Source organism: Furipterus horrens, unplaced genomic scaffold (genome assembly GCF_987537825.1).
Source record: "Furipterus horrens unplaced genomic scaffold, mFurHor1.1.pri manual_scaffold_9, whole genome shotgun sequence".
In the NCBI taxonomy this organism is placed as follows: domain Eukaryota; kingdom Metazoa; phylum Chordata; class Mammalia; order Chiroptera; family Furipteridae; genus Furipterus; species Furipterus horrens.
Genome location: NW_028327179.1, coordinates 31976303 through 31999430, shown reverse-complemented (window position 1 = coordinate 31999430; position 23128 = coordinate 31976303). Strand labels below are relative to the sequence as shown.

Genomic DNA, 23128 nt, shown 5'->3' with positions numbered 1-23128 from the left:
ATGTGGTATGGGACATATAGGTAGAGTAAGTTGGTATGCTGACAGGTTGAATTTGTAAAAATGACAGGAATTTTATTCCAACTTCTTTTTATTTTTGCCTTTTATTAATTAGATGCACCTTTTTTATTCCATGCATTTATTTTTCTTTTGCTCTATTTTTTTCTGATATTCTAAATATAATATTGAACCTATTCTTGAATTCTCTAGTTGAGCTATGGAATTTAGCCAAAGGCAAGATATAGTCTTTGCTTGGACCTCAGTGAATCAGAGTGAAAAATCCTATGGCACTGGCAATAGCAGGGATAGCAGTTAATTTCTAACTGAATTTACACTCTTATTTTCTTTAACATTTATATTTATTTTCATTCTTGTTGATGACTAGAAAATCATGAAATATGTTCCCTTTAGAAATGTCCATTAAGGGAACATTTTATATTATTTGACACTTTTTTTGATTTTATTGAAAGAAAGTCATATAGTTGGGATTTAAGAATCAGTGTGTATTTACGTTAAAGTACATCTGAATGAAGCATTTAATTCTTTAATTTTTAAAATTTTAATTATATCTTATTGATTATGCTATTGCAGTTGTCCTGATTTTCCCCACTTTGGATCACCTCCACCCAGCACACCCCACTCCCTCAGGCAATCCCCCCACCAATGTTCATGTCCATGGGTCATGCGTATATTGTCTTTGGCTACTCCATTTCCTATATTATACTTTACATTTCCATGGCTATTCTGTAACTACCTATTTGTACTGAATCCCCTCACCTCTTTACCAATTCCCCTACAGCCCCCCTCCCATCTGAGAACCATCAAAACGCTCTCAGTATCCATGATTCTGTCTCTGTTCTTTTGTTTGCTTAGTTTGTTTTTTAGATTCGAATGTTGATAGATTTGTATTTTTTGCCATGTTATTGTTCATAGTTGTTCTTTTTCTTAAATAAGTCCCTTTAACATTTCATATAATAATGGCTGTCCCTGGACAGCGGCATGCTTGATTTAACAGGCCGGCATCCTTGTTGTATTCTGGGGGCAACAGGTTTGGCAACAGCGTTAAAAGACATCATTCAGTCCATAACCACTAGATGACAAAAGGCAGGTATTAATTTTTCAATGTCCCACATTAGGGGAAAATAGGGCTTCTTTGGAGGAAGGTGTGCCAGGCACATTCCACCTGTCCAAAACCCTTTTGCCTATTATACTTAGTTTGGGCTGAGGGAAATATTTTAGGTTTTCCCCCTCTCAGACCTCTGGGCTCTTTCTATCCAAGCCATTAGGATAGAAAAGAGAAACCAGTTTTAAAGTGAAGCCCACAGACCACCCCATACTTCACCAACCCATCCACTTAGTTCAGCCAAACCAGTGAGTCTCAGGAGGCAGCGATGCAGATAGGATTAAGTGAGGCCTATATGTATAGACAGTCACTCAGGTAATGAGATCATAGGCTTATGCCCTTTGAAAACAGAAAACACATGTTAATATATGTAACATAACCCACAAACAAGTCTCTAAATCTGTAAGACTATCTTATTGAAAAGACATCCAGTTGCAAGGCATTTGACATTCTTCTTGCCTGTAAATTAAACATCTTTGATGATACCACAGACATAGTTTAACTTTCAAATGAAAACCTATTTTAAATGAAAAGAAAATTTAAAGATGGTCAGCTGCACTACTTTATAGTCTACCACTGAGCATTGTGATTTTCCGTGAATCACGATTTTTCTCCGCGACTCAGTTCTTAAACTGCTTTTCTCTTGCTGCTTTTAAAATTCTTTATATTTGACCTTTGGTATTTTAATTATGATGTGTCTTGGAGACAGCTCTTTGTGTCAGTCTTGTTAGGGTTCTGTGCTTCTTGGACTTACATGTCTATTTTCTTCACCAAAAGAGGGGAGTTTTCTTTCATTATTTTTTCAAATAGATTTCCAATTTCTTGTTCTTTCTCTTCTCATTCTGGCAACTCTATGATGTGAATGTTGGAATGCTTGAAGTTGTCCCAGAGGCTTCTTACTGTATCCTTATTTTTCTGGATTTTCTTCTTCATGATTATTCTGATTAGTTGTTTTTTGCTTCTTTATGTTCCAATTCATTGATTTGGTTCTCAGCTTTATTCACTTTATGGTTGATTCCCTGTGAATTGTTATTTCAATTAGTGTATCCTTCATTTCTGACTGTTATTTTTAATGCTGTTTAGGTACTCACTAAGTTTCTTGAGTATCCTTATAACCAGTGTGTTGAACTCTGCATCTAATAGATTGCTTATCTCCATTTTGTTTAGCTCTTTTCCTGGAGTTTTGATTGGTTCTTTCATTTGGGCTGTGTGTCTTTGTCTCCTGTTAGCCTCCCTATATTTGCTTCTATGATTTATGTAGAGCTGCTTGAACTCCATGTCATGATAGTGTTGCCTAATGTAGTGTGTGTCCTGTAGGATCCAGTGGCACAGCCTCTCCTATCACCCAAGCTGGGTACTCGAGGTGCGCCCTTCATGTGGGCTGAGTACACCTTCCTCTTGTAGTTGAGCTTTGGTTGCTGTTGGTAGATCATCACCCAAGCTGGGTACTCGAGGTGCGCCCTTCATGTGGGCTGAGTACACCTTCCTCTTGTAGTTGAGCTTTGGTTGCTGTTGGTAGATCAATGGGAGAGATTTACCCAGGCCAGTCAGCTGCAAGGATTGGCTCTGACCCCTTACCACCAATCTCCATCCTCCGTGGAGGATCAGCTGTGCAGGGGCAGGGTGGTGGTGCTCTGATGTGGTCTGTAGCTGTTCATTGGGTGCCCTGGCCCTGGAATTTCCCATGTGGTGCAGGTCAAAGTCAGCCCCCACTTGTGTTTTGCCCAGGGTCACCCTGCCTGAGCTATAAAGCAATCTGAAATGGCTGCTACTTGTGCTGGGCTTGGAGATTCCTAGATGAAGCCAAACTGAATCTAGGCTGGCTGCTGCTAGTGCCAGGCTTAGGGTCACTGAGATCAGGTGTTGCTTGTTTGAGAGGATTTAGGAAGTTTTGAAGCATGAGTCAAGACCAGCCAGCCATTCATATGGAAAAGCAGCTCGGATGAGCTCATCAGGTGGGTGGAGCAGAGTCTGGGGATCTCTAAGGCAGGTCAAACAGTGTTAGCTGGGTTGATGGAGTCTCAGATATGGCACCACCCTGGTGGCTCTGCCGGGGGAGGATTTAGAAAAGTGAGAATGGCCTCTGCTCACCTTGATGGCAGACACTTCAGTGCCCCCCTGTAGGCCACTGGTGCGTTTCAAGCTGCTACCCCGGTTCTGGAGCTCAGAGGAAGTGAGTCTGAGTAGATGAGTCCATGTGTGGGTTCTTCAAGAGGTACTGCTTGGGGCTCCAGAAGTTTCCACTGACTCAATCCCTGCTGGTTTTTGTAGCCAGAAGTTGTGGGGACTTACCTTTCTGGTACTGGAACGGTGGGCTGGGAACCCGGTGTGGGGCTGGGACTCCTCGTTCCTAAGATATCCCTCCTGAATTTTTATCCACCACACGTGGGTGTGGGACCATCCTGTTTTGCGTCTGCGCCTGCACCTCTCCTACTGGTCTGGATGGATGTGGTTTCTTTAATTCCATGTTTGTCAGACTTCCATTCAGCTTGATTTCTGATGGTTCCGAGTTTTGGTAGTTTCTATATTTTAGTTGTAATTTTGACGTGGTTGTGCAAAGATCTGAGCCATGTCTGCCTAAGCCGCTGTCTTCACGGGAAGTCTCTTTTTCATTTGAAATTTATCTAAATTAGTTTCAAGAAAAGTTATTCTTAAAAGTCAAAGATTCTTTATTATTTTTTATTTCATTTGAAAGTAACTACTTGATTGAACCTGAAAGAATTCTGGATTATGCAGTGAAAAGTTTGCGTACATTCAGAGATTGTTTGTTGGGTACTGTAGGTTACCATAGACAGACATACAGTCGGACCTCCATAGCCATGGGTTCTGCATCTATGGATTCAATTAACCACAGGTTGAAAATATTTGAAAAAAAATTCCAGAAAGATCCAAGAAGCAAAATTTGAATTTGCCACACACTAAACACTATGCTGAATTCACCCAAATGAAATGATGTGTAGACATACCCCTGCTATAGCCTATATGCAAATATGGGTTACATACACTACATCATTTTACATAAGGAAATTGATCCTCAGGTTTTGTTGTCTGCAGGGGTCCTGGAACCAAACCCTGATTGGTACCAAGGGATCGCTGTACTTAATTTTTCAATACATTAAAATATCCTTTAATTTGTTTCCCATATGATCTTGGCAGTTGAATGAAAATTGTAGGTTGTGGAACTTCTTTCAATCATTGAATATTGAATGCCGCTTTTAGATACAAATATAGCAGTACCAGGGACTATTCTGCTGTTGTCCTTGATTCCTTCCAGCAGATGTGCCTGCCCTCTTTTCTTCTAGTCTGAGACAAGAGGAACCTAGGCACCTTGCTAAGTGGTGACTTTCTGTGGGGTCACTAGGTCTGCTTAGCTGGACCCACATGTGGATCTGGAGTCCTTGTTGCTCAGTCTGCTTGGGCTGAGTTATTGATACCATGCTATTCTGGGACAGCCTGCACTCCTTTTTAATTTACCTTGTTTTACTCTTCCTCTTTCCCCCACACCACACCATTTAAAAAATAATGTAAAGTCAAATCACATGGCAAAACATAATATTTTAAATAAAAGTGCCTTAAACAAAAGGTAAAGGATTTTCTTTCTGCTCCATTCATTCCCTTTCCTACTCCCTGGAGTAAACTACAGCTTATTAATTAATTTTATAGCTGATTAATCTTTTTCCTAGTAGATTTAATTATAGTTTAAAATAACACATTATGATATTTTTTCTGGTTTATCATTATAAATATTGTTTACTCCCTGTGATAAGATATCAATAAAAGATAGGCATTTGGTATCCTTCCTTTACTCCCTTTATTTCTCCATCTTACAGGTTTTGTTAGTGAAACTGTTGTTTTTTCTTGGTCAAGTTTTATTTTTGTGACTATAATGAAATTTGTGCTTTTTCCGTAGGTTACTTCTAAAAAGTTAACCTAATATAAATCATATTTACTGTATTATGACTATATAAATGTTATCTGCAGAACTAAGTAGAGCGATTGGATTTATAAAAGAGGAAAATTAATCCTGTGTCTAAATGAAAAAGAGAATTCATTACTGTTTTTTATATTTTTTTGAACATTTTTTACTTTTTAGGTCCTACTCAGCTGCTGTCATTTTTTATGAAATTCTTTTTTTTTTTTTTTTTTTTTTTGTATTTCGCTTTGTCTTGCTTTGTTACTGTTACCTCTGAGAACTTCTTTTTTGATATGAGATACATGGGAGGTAAATTTTTAGATTTTGAAATGATCTTAATTTTGTTCACACAAGATTGAAGGAAAAATTATTTGTTAGAAAATGGAAGGCATTCCTCAGTTGTCTTCTAGCCTCCTGTTTCGTAGGACAGAGCCAGATGCTTTTCTCCTTCTCATTTCATCATAAAGAGGGTCTCTTTTAGACATTTTTATGATTTTTCTCTTTTTTTGATGTCCTAAAAATGACCAGTTGCCTAGCAAAGTCATCTATGTCAAAATCTTTACTCCTAGGTAATGAGACAAGAATGAAGTATTATTTAATACTTATCTGCATGAGGTGCTGTGCTACTTGTTATGCCAAGAGCTTTTGAAATTTATTTGTTCTCTAGGAGTTTAAAATAACAGGGAATTAACAGCTAGGACTGTGGGATAATTAAGAGCACAGAGTTTACAAACAAAAGACCATCAGACATGTTCATGCTGTGCACGGCTTACTTATACCCCTGCAGGAATGGAAGATATTGATATTTATAGGAGTGGCAGAAGAAGTTAGGCACCATCAGTGAAGGCAGCACTGATTGTACAGTAACTCTGAATTAGATTTTAATAAGATTTCCCCACTAGAGCTTTTTTTTAGCTCTTAAAAATTGAATCATGATGATTGTAATAGTGATGATGGTTATGATAATATTTGAAGTTGTTTGGCCTTTACCATATGTCAAGCACTGTACTAATAATTTTCCTTTTTATATTTAGTATTGATAAAATATTCCTCAGAGTTATTGCTTCTGTTTTATAGATGAGGAATTGATGCTTTGTAAAATAAGTGGCAGAGCCAGGATTTAAACTTAGGTCTGTCGGAATGCAGAGCTTGTTGCTTTTAATCTATTACACTGTACTGTCTACTAATATATAGCTGTTACATACAGTGGGAAGCTCACGGCTAGTAAGCCAGTTTTTATTATTCCACTTCTGCAGTTGAGTTATATACTCCTGGAGTTAATTGTATTATTTTCTTAAACCTGTTTCTGTCAGTTGTATTTGTTACTATTATTTATGTTAAGTAAACTAATGAAATGAAATAAGTTTTTAATGCATTGTAAAAACGAAACATTGTTAAAAGTAAATTTTCTTTTTAATTTGTTGAAAATGAGACAATTAAAAGAATTGGGGGATATAAAATAACTAAATGTGATTTGCAATTCAAATTGTTTTTCATTTGTCTTTAAGCTCTTATTTCACCTTAGAAAAACTGAAACTTGCAGTTACAGACTATTTATTTGTGATTTGGCTTATATGAGACTAAGAAGTTAAAGCTCTACTCAGATGGAAAGACATTGGCTTTAAATCAGAAATGAGTGAATGAAGTACATTTATACAATTTTAGTTAAATAATAGTATACATGTAAACACACGTATAAATATTTCTGTTTTAACTCTCATCAGTTGACCAACTGAAAAGCCTTCCACTGAACTCTAGCACTGGTTCAGCAGGTTTTGTCTTTAAGGGGACATACAATAATATTTTAAGTTTTGCAGGCCATAAGGTCTTGGTTGAAACCATTCAGTCCTGCCCTGTAGCCAACAACCGTCGGCAATATGTAAACAAATTCATGTGGCTGTACTCCAATAAAACTTTATTTAGAAACAAAGGCTGTTGACTAGATTCATTTCATGGGTCTGACTTTTGGTCTAGAATTACAAATTCATCAAGTTTGGAGATGTTTTGAATATCTTGAGTATCCTCAGTAACAGACTGTGAGCTTTCTCTGTGGTGAATAATTGCATTCTGGGTTAGGTCAGGGATTTATGAACAGAGTACAGATGGAGATCTGCTGGCTAGATCCAAAGTGAACTTAGGAGTTCTTTTACAGTCCGCTCATGATTTGAAGGATCATGTGGACACTCAGTGGTACCTCAGGGTTGTTAGTCTGGCTTTGATGTGTTTGAAAATCAGTTTTTTTCTGAGGTCTATTGATAAGCTCTCTGCCAGCTGTGAGTGGATTGAAACTGCTGGAATAGACCTCTGATATAAATAGACTGCGATTTTCGCAGGCCACGGACATACACTATAAAGTTAGAAGTATAAATTTTACTTAAGTTTATTCTGGAAGTTTTAGCACTCTGTCTAATCATATACAAAGATGTGATAATTGGGTAACTGGTGTTCACAATATAGTAGAATCTTGAAACTTTAAAGATGGTAGCAACCTTTAGATTTAGCCCAGGTTTGTACCGGGAACTGATAATCAGAGATATTAAGAGACTAGACTTGAGATCATTCTAAGAAGCACCAACAAACAATAGGAGTCACAAAAATGGGGAGACAGAGAAACAACCCCCCATCGAAAGGAAAGGTAGAGTCCCCAGAAAGAGTGCTAAATGAAATAGAGGGGAGCCAACTATCAGATATGGAATTGAAAGCACGGATTATGGAGAAGCTCAATGAGCTCAGCGGAAACTACAAAGAACTCCAGAAAAACTACAGTGAACTCCAGAAGAACTATAAGGAACTTACTGAGAATTATACCAGCATCAAAAAGGACATGGAAGCTATCAATGAGAGCCAGGAGGAAATGAAGAATACGATCTCTGAATTGAAGAACACAGTAGAAGGAATTAAAAACAGGCTAGAGGAAGCAGAAAATCGGATCAGCCAGCTGAAGGACAACGTACACAAAAACTCACAGACAGTGCAACAAAATGAAAAAAGGCTGAACAAGACTGAAGAGGCTCTAAGACAGCTGCAGGACAACATGAAACGTAATAATATCCGTATCATAGGAATTCCAGAAGGAGAAGAAGAAGAGCAAGGGATAGAAAACCTCTTTGAAAAACTAATGACAGAAAACTTCCCTAACGTGAAGAGAGAAAGAATCATGCAAGTCCAGGAAGCACAGAGGGTCCCAATGAAGATGAACCCCAACAGGCCCACTTCAAGACACATCATAATTAAAATGGCAACATTCAAAGACAAAGAGAGAATCCTAAAAGCAGCAAGAGAGAAACAACTAATAACATACAAGGGAGCTCCAATAAGGCTATCATCAGATTTCTCAGCAGAAACACTACAAGCCAGAAGGGAATGGCAAAATATATTCCAAGTAATGAAAAACAAAGGCCTACAACCAAGAATACTCTACCCAGCAAGGCTCTCATTCAAAATGGAAGGTGAAATAAGGAGTTTCCAAGACAAAAGAAGGTTAAAAGAATACATCTCCACCAAACCAGTATTGCAAGAGATGCTAAAGGGTCTGCTTTAAGAAGATGAAGAAACAGAGAGAGACAGAGAGGAACACGAGTACAAAGGGGGAAAATGACAATGAATAAGTACTGAAAGAAAGAAGGAACTTCTACCATTTGCAACAACATGACTGGAACTAGAGAGAATTATGCTTAGCAAAATAAGCCAGGCAACAAAAGAAAATTACCTTATGCTATCACCTGTTACAAGAAACTAATGAACAACACAAACAAATGAGCAAGATTGAACCAGAGGTATGTAAACGAGGAATAAACTAACAGTAACAAAGGGGGAGATGGGAGGGAGAGAAGTGGTAAGAAGGGGAAGGGTCTAGTCAAAGAGCATGTATAAATGACCCATGGACATGGACAACTGGGTGGGGACTGAATGTGGGAGAAGGGAGGGACAGGGTGCAGAGAAGCAAGAGGGGGAAAAAGGTGAGACAACTGTAATGGAAAAACAAACAGAAAAATTTTTAGTGGGGGGAAAAAATAAAAATATAAAGAATAGAAATGCAAGTTCAGTGAATATTAGAAGGACAAGGTTTTTCCTTCACACTGTATATATTTTCTCCCTATCTGATCCCTCCAGAATTTGGCATTCTAAAGAAGTAAGTAATGACCTAAGTTTCTTTGCATAAAACTAATAAGACCAGTTGTTAATAACGATTTTTTTGACTAAGACTTTGACTGGAATGTCATGCCTAAAGGAGACATGCTTGGGCTTTGGTTGTTACCAAAAAGCCCTGAGCAACTGGGACTGACTTTCAAAGGTAATAAAAGTCCACGAGATAAAAGGCCTGGTACCTTGGGTGGATGAGCAGTCCATAGCAATCTTTCCAGGGAAGGAACGAAGGTTGTTTTCCTGAAAGATGGCTAGAAGGGACCTTAAGGCGCAATGGAAAACCAGGAGGACCTGGAAAAGACAGGTGTTTACAGGCAAGGCTGAATGCCAGGTATGTGGATCTGCTTCTGTGCCCTGAAGGGCAGACTGAAGGTCACCCTAAATGTTTCTTGCGTAAGTTCCAGCAAAGCAGAACTAAAGATCATAAGTGATCATTTGCTGCTCTTGTTGTGTTTATGCAAATGAACAGGATAAATTAAAAATGAACTTAATGCAGTCCCTTTAATGACAAGGAGGGTAATCTTAGGGAGAAAAATCAAGATTCAAGGAAGATCACAATGGCCAGTGGTAAACTATAAAGTAGTGCAGCTAACCGTCTTTAAAGTTTCTTTTCATTTAAAATTTGTTTTCATTTGAAAGTTAAACTATGTCTGTGGCATTATCAAAGATGTTTAATTTACAGGAAGAAGAATGTCAAATGCCTTGCAACTGGATGTCTTTCCTATAAGACAGTCCTACAGATCTATAAACTTGTGTGTGGGTTATGTTACATAAATTAACATGTGTTTTCTGTTTTCAAAGAGCATAAGCCTACGATCTCATTACCTGAGTGATTGTCTGTACGTATAGACCTCACTTAATCCTGTCTGCATTGTTGCCTCCTGAGACTCACTGGTTTGGCTGAACTAAGTGGCTGGGTTGGTGAAGAGCGGGGTGGTCTGTGGGCTTCACTTTAAAACTGGTTTCTCTTTTCTATCCTAATGGCTTGGACGGAAAGAGCCCAGAAGCCTGAGAGGGGGGATACCTAAAATATTTCCCTCAGTCCAAACTAAGTATAATGGGCAAAAGGGTTTTGGACAGGTGGAATGTACCGGGCATACCTTCCTCCAAAGAAGCCCTTCTTTTCCCTAATGTGGGACATTGAAAAATTAATACCTGTCTTTTGTCATCTAGTGGTTACAGATTGAATGATGTCCTTTAACCCTGTTGCCCCCAGAATACAACAAGGATGCCGGCCTGTTAAACCAAGCATGCCGTTGTCCAGGGACAGCCAACCAACCTGGAGTCTGCACGATCCTTCCCCTTGTAGGAAGGCCACCCTCCCCTCCACATCCCCACTCTTATTAGGGATTTCTTGACCCAAGAGTAGGTAGGACGACGACCATGTCCAACTTGAAGCAGCTAGAGGAGCTCGAGACCTTCGTCCATTGTCCTTTATAAGATTGTAAAGGGTCTTAAGTCTGAGAGGGAGGGATTGTTATTTTTTATTGTTAAAATATTTAACTAATTAATTAATTATTTTTTTTAAAAAAGAAGAATATATGAAAGGGTGAGCCATGGGCATGGACTTAGGGAGGGGATTGTCGGGGAAGGGGGGTGCTCGGCGGAGGGGAGCAAAGGGGAAAAAATTGGAACTATTGTAACAATATAATCAATAAAATATACTTAAAAAAAAAAAAAGAGACTAGACTTAAATCACATGGGTCATTAATAACAGAGCAGGGAAAGATCATTAAGATGCTAATTATCTCCAGCCTGCCTTATCTTTGTATGGTAAAATTTGTACAAAATTTGGTTTTATATGCAACTGGACTTCTCTAGGAGCAATTTTGAAAGTGTGTGTCATAGATGAGCTATTTAAAAGAACACAGTTATTTATGGATATGTTATCTTTAATATTATCTTTTTATTTAGATTTTATTTATTTATTTTTTGGAGGAAAGGGGAAGGGAGGGATAAAGAGAGGGAGAGAAATATCATTCATGTACAAAAGATACATCAACTAACTGGTTGCCTCTCGTGTTCTCCAAACTGGGGACCTGGACTGCAACCCAGGCATGTTCTCTGACTGAGAATCGAACTGGTGACCTTTCGGTTCACAGGCTGGTGCACAGTCCACTGAGCCACACCAGCCAGGGCTAACATTTTCTGTAGTGATCGTAAAAATGCCCTCTGAATTATTTGATTCATCCATTAAGCTTACAAATAGCCTTTAATAGCTTTCAGCCTCCCATCTTAACTACTAATTTTTTGACAGTAATGTAGCTTTTATTTATCCATATGTTTCTGAATATGTCCTTTTAACATACTTTGATTAATTGACTTGAATTTATGGTGAAGGGTTTCTCTCAAGGCTGTACAGTTAATATACCTACTCCTTAGTCACATAATTTTTATATATGTATTTTTAATTAGTAGCAAGTTGTCAAATTGCAGTTGTAGCTTTTGAAAGCATTTGAAATAAAACAAAAATATTTAATTTATAGATGTTGTATTTAAAATCTATATACTATTTTTATTACCATGTTATCATTAAATTTAAAAAAATCTCTTTAGAGAGAGAAAAAGTGAGTGTGTGAGAGAGAGAGAAACATCGATTTGTTGCTCCACTTATTTATGCAATCATTGGTTTATTCTTGTATGTGCCTTCACTGGGGATGGGACCCACAACCTTGGTGTATCAGGCTGTTGCTCTAACCAACTGAGCTACCTTTCCAGGGCTTGCATGAACTCGTAATTCATAGTCTATAGAATCATTGTAACTATAAATAATAGAACCAACAAAAGACATCTAGTTTTATGATAATTTTATAAACACTAAAGCCCATTTTCAGCTGAGGAACTGAAGGAATTTTTATTACTCTCACCTATTAATGAATTTAGATATATTTCTTTTTCTTTGAAGCTCAGAATATTCCCTGAAAGAATGTGTTTACAAGTTTTGACCTACTGACTACTCCAGGTATTCTTGCCTTACCATACCTGTGTCTATCTTTAGCCTTAGATAGCCTTCTGAGCCCCATATGATAGAGGACTGGAGCTCATTTTAGCTCTGCTTAGCTCTTTCTTCCTCTTGCTAAGGCACTTGTAGACTCAGAGTCTAGTGCTGTTCTTTTTCTTCGAAAACATTCTTTTTTCCCTATCTCTGTAGTTTTATTTAGTGAGGTAGAAGGTAGGGGCTAATGGAATGATAGTACAATTTTCCCATTTTTGTTGGAACTGCAAATTTGACTCAGCAGATACATATTATCTGCTTTGAATCAGATGTGAGTTTATTTAGTCCTGGGAGGTCACTGGGCAATAAGCCACAGTCTCTGCTTAGAGAGGTAGTCACAGATATTCCTTACTGTAGTACACGGTGCTGTAAACAAAGCATTGTGACTCTTAAGGGAACAGTTACTTAACGGGAATGCTTCCCTGAAAAGATGACATTTGGGTTGGGTCTGGAAAGACAGATGGACATTTGCTAGTGAGACAAAGAGAAAGTATGTTCTAGTTATTGTAAATATTTATATGCAAGGGTGTAAAAATCTGGGGATTGTTTGGGGAATTGCCCATATCTATGTAACTAAAATATAGGCACTTAAAAGTGAATGGGATAATTTTTTTCAAGTCAGTTGTTGAGTCTTACATGCCATACGAACTTGGGACTTACACTTGATTTAATGGGAGCCACCAAAGGTTTGTAAGCAGTGAATTAATGTGCTTTTATTTCTGCTTTACTTAGGAGCTGCAAACTTAGATGTCCTTAGGGACCAGGCAGGTAGCATATATATATGAAACAAGGAATGGTTAAGCCCACAGGACTGGTCAGGCCTTGCCCGAAGTCTTTCTCACACAAGCTATTTGGACACTCTGTCTGCCAAATCAAACAGAATATTGATGAAAGTCAGTCTGGAGTTAGACCATTGCTCAGAGCCATCCCTGAAAGTTATCTGAAGGATGTCGTACATTGTTTGGTATTTGGTATACAATAGGTCCGTGGTGTTTGTTGAATAAATGTATGGATGGGTTAAAGGGTGGGGTATATGTATTGTGTGTAGATATTCATGAGGAGGCTATTAAGATAACTTAAGCAAAAGGTAAAAATGCTTGAGTCAGGATACAAAATTGAGAAAGGAGAAGAATAGGTGGATATGAGAAATACTGAAGAGGTAGAATCATCAAGATGTGATTACCAGTTACATGTGAAGAGAGAGAAGAATTTAAGTTGACTGAGAGTTTCAGCTTTGATTGAATGGATGGTAGTGATATGAATCAAAAGAGAGAGAACATGGGACAAGGAACAACTCTGGTAGAAGATTCTGATTTTTGGGAGGGAGGGATGAGGAATTATTTAATTCTTTCTAATGCAAAGGCACTATTATGGCTATTCTTTTAAGGATATTATTTTGGGGCCTTTAGCTCTCATTCTTATTTCCATTCATTCATTCATTTATTCATTTTTTACTTTTTGTATTTATTTTGTTAGACATCACAGTTCTTGTTTAGTAATGGGATATTATGGTTCAAATAGTAACAGTTTTGTTTTTTTTTTAAACTGACCTAGGGAGAATTAAAGGGAACAAAGTCAGATTCAGTCACATATCCCAAGTGTATAACTTAATGAATTTTTACAAAATGAACATAGTTATGTAATTACCTCCTAGAAATAGGACATTTCTAGTATTCCAGAAACTTCCGTCATGCCCCATTGCAGTCATTATTCTGCCTAGGTAATCACTGTTCTGGCTTTTGTCACTAAAATTAGTTTTACCTGTTTTGAACTTGACATGAATGGAATCATGTGGTATGTACTTCTTTTTAACTGACTTTTTTTGTCCAATATTATGTTTTTGAAATTTAGGTGATACATTTTCATTGCTATAGTATTTTGTTGTGTAATACCACACGTTATCCAGTTCGTTGCTCATAGATAATTGTGTTGCTTCAATATCGTTTCCTATTACAAATAATGTGGCAAGGATTGTGTATGCATTTCTGTAGATACATATCAAGGACTTCTGGAATGTAGAATAAGTGTGTGTTGAGTTTCAGTAGACGGTACAGTTTTCCAAAGAGGTTGTATCAATTTCCCCTTCCTCCCGCATTGAAATGGGTGTTTCATTTGCTCTACGTTTTTTGCCAACATTTGTTGATGTCATTTTTAATTTTTTAAAAGTAATTTTAGCTATTCTGATTGTTCATTATGGTGTCTTATTGTAGTTTTAATTTGCATTTCCTGAATGCCTACAGAGTGCCTATTGATATTTATTGGCCAATTGGATATCTCCTTTGTCAAGCATCTGTTCAAGCATTTTGCCCTTTATTTTTATTCTGTTCTGTTGACCTGTTCATGTATCCTTATGTTGACACTATCTTATTGCTGTAACTTTGTAGTTTTTGCCTATTTTAGTATATGTCCTCTAGCACGTCTCTTCAAGGTATTCTTGACTCTTTGTAGCCCTTTGAGTTTCCACATAAATTGTAGAAGTGGTTTGTCAGATTCAATAAATTAAAAAAAAAATGTTGCTGGAATTTTGATTAGAATTTCAATTATTGTAGGAAATCATTTTTTGAGAACTGGTAGCATAGCTGTATTAAAGGTTTTAGTGTTTTACATGGTATATACCTTCATGTATTTAAGTTGTGTTTTAGCTCAGGTTTGTATTATATATTTTTATTCAATTTGTTTCCAGGTATTTTTAGTTGAAATGGGATTTGAGAAATTTTTATTGTCTAATTTCTTGTTCTTAATATATAGAAGCTAATTTTATTTCTGAAATTTTAATTTTCATCTATATTATACTGTTCATCTTTAAAAAGCTTATCAACTTCTTAAATTCTTAGTTTTTTCTATATATTCTTTAGTATTTGCTACCTATACAATCCTGTTGTTGTTAGTAATGACACTTATCGTTCCCTAATTCTTTTTATTTATTTTTCTTGCCTTATTGTAGAACCAGCAGCACAATTTACTACTCACACTATTGATTTGTGAATTTATTGATTATTTATTTAGCCAACATGTGTTTATTTAGTACTTAATTTGTCTCTTTTAAGGATGGGCACATCTGACTCTCTGTTTTATTTAATAGTGAACTTAATTCGAAGCTGCAAGATACGTTAGAACAAATTGAGGTAAGAAGGATTACATCAGAAGTTAAATAGTTTTCTTTTCAGAAGTTTTTGAACAGCATAGATACATCTTATGTTTTGGCTTTTGTGTTAAAACCATTGTTTCTAAATCACTATGTGTATTTGTTGTTTTTCGCTTGTAATACCTGTGCGTGGTTAGTTTAATCTATTTGTAAATGCAGTAATACTTTTGGAATTATGGGATCTGAAAACAGTATTTGAAAATATCACCATAGCCAGAAAGATCCACAAACTTTTAGTCATAATTATATTATCTTGTAAATTAAGGCCAAAATACTTATATGTTAATTATTTTTTGATTATCAACTACTGTTTTTTAGTTTAGTCAATTAATTTATTTAAGAATAATTATTGGCTGATGAAAATCCTCCTTAATTCCTAACCTCATTATATTTCATACAATTCATCAAAATGCGAGAACTGGAAAGGAAAAGATAATGTCATTGTTAGCATGAAGTCTTGCTTTTCCTCCTACATTTATTCAGAGTTTATCTTTTTCCTTGGCAATCTTTGCAAAGCAGGGTATTCATTTTTATAAGTTTAATAAGAATTATTTGGTTTCTTCTTATGTTCTATTGTTTTTCTGGTAAGAGTAGTTACAAAAATTGAGGCTGGACTTTCAAATGACCTTTTGTGAAAGTAATTTTTGATCATAAATGCAATTATTTACTAATTGTAAGAATGACTATTGGATAGACATAAAGGTAAATACTTCAAAAATTTTGAAAGTAAATAATCATCTGAATATTTCATGAGGAATTTCTTTTGAAAGCTCTGTATTTATTCACTCTCAATATGCAATATTTTCTGTAGGTATGTAGAAAAATTGTTATTTTAAAATGAAATTATTGATATAAACAAAGTTATATTTAGATACAAAGTTAGGTATGTACTTTTAAGGTCAATTTAGTTTTGTTGAGAATTACTTTCCAGTTATTACAGTAAGATTGCTTTTTTATTTTTCAATAGTCCTACAAATTCAGTTCATATAATTATAAGATTTTAGTAGGTGTTTGAAGATACAGAGTTAAGTAAAATAAAATTTCTTTGGTAGCTAATATCCTGATTTTATGCCCCTTGAAACACTAGGCATAGGTTTTTGGTAACATGTTAATAACATTTCAGTAAAACTTGATTATAGTTGGTAACAAATGAGAATTATAATTTATATTTTAATTTAAATTTGTTTTTGACTCTTAAATCCAGTGATAGTAAATGGATTTGGATATTAAATAAAAGTGAGAAATTGGTCTTGATATTTTTTTCATTGCCTTGAAAACATAATTCCTTAACTGCCTCTTGCCTCCTCTTTTAATTACATAGGAGCAGTTGGATGTAGCTCTTTCTAAAATATGCAAAAATTTTGACATTAACCATTATACTAAGGTTCAACAAGCTTATCGACTTCTTGGAAAAACACAGGTTGGTTTTGAAAGTTTGCTTTTTTAAAAATCAGGGATCTGCTGATATTCATGATTGCTTAAGTCTGAATATTATTAATGTAGTGTCCTTAAAGTTTCATTTAACAAAGTAAATTTTTTATCTGTATTCATAGCAGTAACATGGTTGTTCACGTAGGTTCAGAGTGTATGTAGTGTGATTAAAGCATTACAGAATTTGTTTTGAACTGTAAAATGTTTGTTAGGTTTAATGTTTTCACAATTTTATATAGGTTTTAAAACAAGTAAATAATAAGATAATTTAGTTGGGGAGGATATGTAGTCTCTTTTACTTCACCTTTGTCCTGAATAACTTCTTAATGTGGAGCTTCATGGTTTCTAGATGGGCCTGCATGACTACCTTAGAGTGGTGTGTCAACTTTTCTGCATTGTGTACATTTGTCTGTAAAACAGGTTAATTGCACTTAACAGACTTTTCAAAGAATTCTATTATCCCCAGAATGTCCTCAGTACTCCCTCAGTGCCTGGCTTTACTTAACTTGTACTGCTCAGTGGCTTCCTTGAAAAACTTGAAAAAGGGGCCATGGTTTGAAAGTTAATTGTACTTTCTGTGTGTATAGGATTGTACACTATCTTTAGAACATCTAAACATGATAGATGTAAACGTTGCTTCTGTTAAATGGCCTCTTGTCTTAGAAAGAAATTTAAGACTTGACCAAATCATTTAAACTGTATTTACCTTTTAAAATCTGAGTAAAGAAGTTGTTTTAATGTACTTTATTAATTTTCATGTCTTAAACTAAACCTACAAAAATACAAGAAAGAAGGTTATAACTTCTAATTTTCCCCAATAGAGGAATTCTTTCACTCATTAAATATCTATTGGTACCTATGTTGTGCATTTCTTCAGGCATCTGGATCTAGGCCCTCATGTTTCTTACTTCTAGTGAGGGTGATAGACATAAAAAGTGAATATGATGTCAGGTGGTAACAAATGCCCTAAAGAAATATGCATCAGGGTAAGTGGATAGAGTGATATGAAGTACTGATTTATATAAGATGGTCAGGTAAGGCTTCTCTCAGAAGGTACCATTGAGAAGCATCCTGAACAATGTAAAGAAATGATGGCAGAGGGGATCCAAAGCTGTGATTGTACATGACATGTTTGAGAAAGAACAGAATGGGTACCAATCATAACTACAGACCAACAGAGTAGTGTTCACGACTCAGATTTATCTTTAGTTGTATAATGTTGTTATGTAGTGGGTTATTTGCAAATAATCAAAATTACAATTATAATTCTGTGAATAATAGTGATCTTTGTGCTATAGCGATAATCCCTAAAATTTTTTCTCATGTTTTTCAAATATGTTGAAATTTATTTATTTTAATAACATGAAACTATGTTGTATGTTTTCTTTCCATAGACGGCAATGGATCAACTTCATATGCACTTCACTCAAGCCATTCATAATACTGTGTTTCAAGTTGTTCTTGGTTATGTGGAACTATGTGCAGGAAACACAGATACAAAATTCCAAAAACTGCAATATAAGGATCTCTGTACAGTATGTAGTAACTTAATTGCTGTTCCTATGTCTCTCTTAGTTTTTAAATTCACATCCCATTTTTCTTAGCACCTGTTATTTGAAGATGCTGCTAAAACAGAAACAAATATGTTTGTCAGAAGATATTTTTTCTCCCATATTCTTTTCCTCACGTAGAGTAACTGGAAGATTCAGACACAGTCATGCAGATGGTAGTGGTTGGTGAGTTAGTGCAGGGTCATGGAGTGCAGCTGCTTCTACATGGACTTCCTACTCCCTCGTAGCATCTTTCACTCTTCTTTCTCAGGCTCATAATTCTCTTCTGTGGTTCCATCTGAGGTGCTTCTAAGCAATCATCTTTGCTGGTTTTTTTTACACACTTAGATTCAGTCTGTTTGGGTGACTAAATGCTGTTTCTGTCAGAATCTGTTACCATTTATTTTTTATTTTTTATTTTTAAAGAAACATAGGTCTAGAGGTAAGAAGTGCACTGAGGGGCCCTGCTTTAGAATTGGTCATACTGTGGATGGATGTTGAGTGTGAAGAAGAGAATGACGAACACTGGGAGGGTGGTGCTGGTATTTGCTTTTACACGCAAGACTGGTCTGTAGTAGAAATTTGTGAATTCTGTTTGATATCTATTAACGTTTAAGTGGACTTGTTGAAGAGGCAGTTGGAGAAAAGAACCTAAGGAGATCAGAGTTGAAGTTATAGATTTGGGAGTCATCAGCATAGAAGTAGAGAGGTTTTTCTAAGTCATTTGAAGTGACTCAGGTGTGGCAAGGCCCAAGTCTAAGAACCCTTAAAACTGTCCATGTAATTTAGACTGCTGAGTGACTGTGTGTGGGAAGGACTGGAGTAGATGTGAAAGGGCCAACCATGTTTTACCATGTGGCACACACAGCTTCCTGTAGGAGCAAAAAGAATTTACTGGTAAAAAACCATTCTTGAAACTTGCCAAGAAGCTCTGTTCTTAATTTGATAGTGTTTTTACACTTAAATACTGCCCTCTCTTTGATAGTAATCTCAGCAAGGGGGTGGGAGGGTCATAGGATGTTAATCACTTGAAACTTTGAAAGATAAATTATGTATTCCGATTGTGCTTGCTTTGCTTGTTTTATAGTAATAAGCTGTCTATTTGATTAAGGCCATTTTAACAGTAATTAGAAAAACCTGAGAATGGACCTAAAGGAGACCCTTCTGTTTCGTTCATGATTCACTTAGTTCCAAGCTGGCATCATTTATATCAGATGTATTGCATATGTCTTCACGTATGTAAAGGTATTTAGTATTAGTGATAATATGCCTGGGAAATGAGAATTACTATTTATTTTCACCTTGGTGTTTTGTGTTTTTAAATCATGAATGAATCCAGTTTGGTACAAGGAAAGTTTTGCTATAGCATATGCATATATTTATCTATGAAGAATCATAGTTTTAAAAATTTCAAACCCTAGGTTATTTGATTTATTCCTTGGGTTTATATACATGAAGTAATATGCTGGAGTTATGACCAAGGAATCACAAAGTTGGGCCCCAAGCCCAAATGTGGGCTTTCCAGCTCACTAGACCATACAGTTTTCTGGTTTGCAGTGGTTAGAAATTACTTAAGATATTTATACTTTGTACAGCTCATCACTTGCAGAAGTAGTTACAGATTGGAAAGACCTTGTAATTGCTTGGCCCAGTCACTTACTTAGGTCCTGAGTCTGGCGTCCTTAGAGATGTTTTCAGTTCCTTAGGCTTTGTGCTGTCTTGACCTGCAGCATTTCTAGAAGCTACCCAGATAAGCAGTGGTCCTCCAGCAGCTCTTGGAGATGTGAGATAGCAGTGCTAAGGCAGTCATCTAGAGGGTACTGATAACTGTTGATTTTTTCAATCCATCTATCAGTTTGTGTATGGGGTGGGGGGCAGGCAAGGCAGCATTGGGAGTTTTGGATTTTTGTGAGGATGTCAAAACATCTGTTTCCTTTATGTTTTTCAGGATGTAAGAGTGCTAAATCAAAGTGAAATGAACAAAATTATACTTTAAGGATACTCCTAAGAAATTTTATTTTGATGTTTTAATATAAAAATCATCATCTTGAAATTTTTGTAGGTATTTGGTAGTAGAAATTTCTGATAGGTATAAAAATAAATTAAGAATTAGACTAAATCTAACGACCTTTTTTTTTTTCATATTTATCACTTAACTCTGCACTTGAACAGCTTTCAAAAGATGTGACCTTTCTTCATTTTATGCTTCAGATTTGGAGTGGCTGCTTTTATTCATTTCTGGGTTTGAAAAATGGCCTCTAGGTTCTTATTAAACTTATTTATAACTAAGGCTGAGGTGTTGCTGGTTATAATAAACTAAATTTCCTCATTTTAATTTTGTCCAGGTAGTTTGGTTGAGATGATTGATAGTAGAAATTGAAGGTACAAAATATTACTCTTAGCTGATAGTAGTGAGATGGGAAATCAGATCTGTGTATTTTGTGAAAGTGTTAATCAAGATTTGAGTAAGGAACCTATATTGATGTTTGAGTGCTGAAACATTGTTGTGGTGAGTTTTTTTTTGCATTATAATATCCAGATTTGTCAAACCTTTTCAAAATCCTGCCCTATAGGATATTTCTTACCTTTTATAATCAACAGTAACTAGATGTATGTTATCTGTATAGAGGTTATGAATTTAAAATATATATATTTTAGGTTACTTAAAGTATTTTTTTTCTCATGTTTTTTGAGATGTTTCTGAAATATTGAGCTGTTAAAAAAACTATATTATTATTTTGTTTAAATCTTTATAGGCCAAGGTTGAGGCCTAGCTGAGTAGAGGGCTTAGAGGAACCTGGCTAGAATTTGGTCAAGGACAGAATCTTTGTCAGTGGTCAGCTTTTAAACTTTTACTAGTTGGATGGGTAGATGAGAATTAGTATCATAGTTTTAATTTACATTTGTCTTACTGCAGTCAAGTTGAACATGTTTTCAAATGTTTAAAGGCCGTTTAAACATCTCTGTTTGTGGTGTGTTTGTGCCTTCTTCCCAATTTTCTGTGATTTCTGGTCTTATCCCCTCAAACTTTTAAGGATTCCTTATAAATGTGGAATATTATATTTGTTTGTCATTTGTCTTTTGACTTTGCTTATGGTATTTTTTGCTGTGCAAATTTTTTATTTTTATTTTTATGTAGTAAAATTTATCAAATTTACTTTTATTACCTCTGAATTTTGAGTCATAATTAGAAAGTCTTACCCTCTATGTTTTCCTTTTTTGACTAGTATAGTTTTATTTTCACATTTAGATCTCTAATCTATTTGGAATTTATTCTTGTGTATGATGTGATGAGTGGGTTTAATTTTGTTTCTGTCTAGCTGACTATCCAGTTGTCCCAGCACTATTTATGAAAAAGATTATCTTCACCTAAGTGAAGTGAGGCACAGTCTTTATTATATACTATATTTTTATATAAGATTGGATCTATTTCTAGCCTTTTCACTGGTATCTCAATAGATTTATACAGTATCTTAGCAGAACCAATCTCTTGATGACATTGAGACATCACAATCAGGAATAAGGAATATCTTTCTGTTTTCAAGTCTACTTTATGTCTTTCAGTTTTCTTCATAGAGTTTTGGATCATTTCTTGTTAAGTTTATTCCTAAAATATTTATATTTTTTGTAGTTATTGTAAATGGGTTTTTCTCATTCAGTGTATCTTCCAAATGGTTATTTGTGTGTATGCATACTATTATTTTTTGCATATTAACTTTATAACCTGATACCTTGCTGAACGTTTTTATTGTTTGAGTTAGCTTTATCATCAATTTTTTCTAGGGGTTTTCACATATATTATTATGTCATTTGCAGATAGAAATAGTTGTATTTCTTCTTTTCCTGTCCTTTGCTTCTTATTGTTTTCTTTGGTCTAATTGCATTGGCTAGTACCTCCAGTATACTGTTAAGTAGTAGTGGAGAGAGAGGGCATCCTTGTCTTGTTACTGACCACAGGGGGTATGCCTTATTGAGTTTCCTCATTTGAGGAAATATATATTGATTTTTATTTTCTGATGAGCCGTTGTTAGGAATGGCTGTTGATTTTTGTCAGAAGCTTTCTTTAGCATGTATTGGGATAATCATTTTGTTTTTCTACTTAGACTGATTAATATGATAAGTTATGTTAGTAGATTTAATAAGATTGAATCATTCTAGTTCTTGGCATAAAACCCACTTGGGCACTCTGACTCCAGAACTTAACAACTCTTGTATTTTACTACTTCCTAGTTGAGTTTCAGAGATTTGCTATGCTTACACAAATGTATACTGAGTCATACAAGTTAGTATTTTTATTAATTGCTAGATAAAATTTTAGTTAATGAGTTTAGAGGAGGGAGAAGTCATTATGGAAATTAAAAAAATAGGAAACTTTGGCAGAGCAAAGATCATTACCAACTGTGATAGCCTAAGCATCAATCACAGTATACCTATATACATATATGGCTATATAGCTCTTTACCTTGGAGGGCATACACCAGAGTCCTTAACCTTTCAGTCTTCTGTCAGCATGATTGGTGGTGGATAGATTGCAGACTGAAGAAATGCTAGGAAATCTCCAATGATGGAGCAACTGCTGCATTGTAACAGACAGGAAACCTGCAAAATAGAATGGAGACATCACTCTACCTGCAGGGAAAAAAGGCAGAATGACATCTAAAAGCTTTTACAAAGAATAGAGGGGGAAAAATTCATGTATTTACATTAGGGAGAAGATTTAGGACCACCTGTTGTTTCATAGGCATGTCATATAAAAATTATTTAAAAGTGTTATTGTTAGATATAGCATATCTATATCCATGTTATTTAAGTAATTTAGAGATTGTCA

General features: G+C 35.6%; 1 protein-coding gene across 1 annotated transcript in view; it reads left to right on the top strand.

Annotated features, from left to right (window-relative positions):
- VPS50 (VPS50 subunit of EARP/GARPII complex) overlaps window positions 1-23128 on the top strand; it is a 118002-nt gene that overhangs the window by 37794 nt on the left and 57080 nt on the right. Inside the window, exons 10-12 of the mRNA XM_090287224.1 lie at window positions 15257-15299; window positions 16641-16739; window positions 18145-18285. Coding sequence (XP_090143350.1) covers window positions 15257-15299; window positions 16641-16739; window positions 18145-18285 — 283 coding nt within the window. The remainder of the gene's footprint in view (window positions 1-15256; window positions 15300-16640; window positions 16740-18144; window positions 18286-23128) is intronic.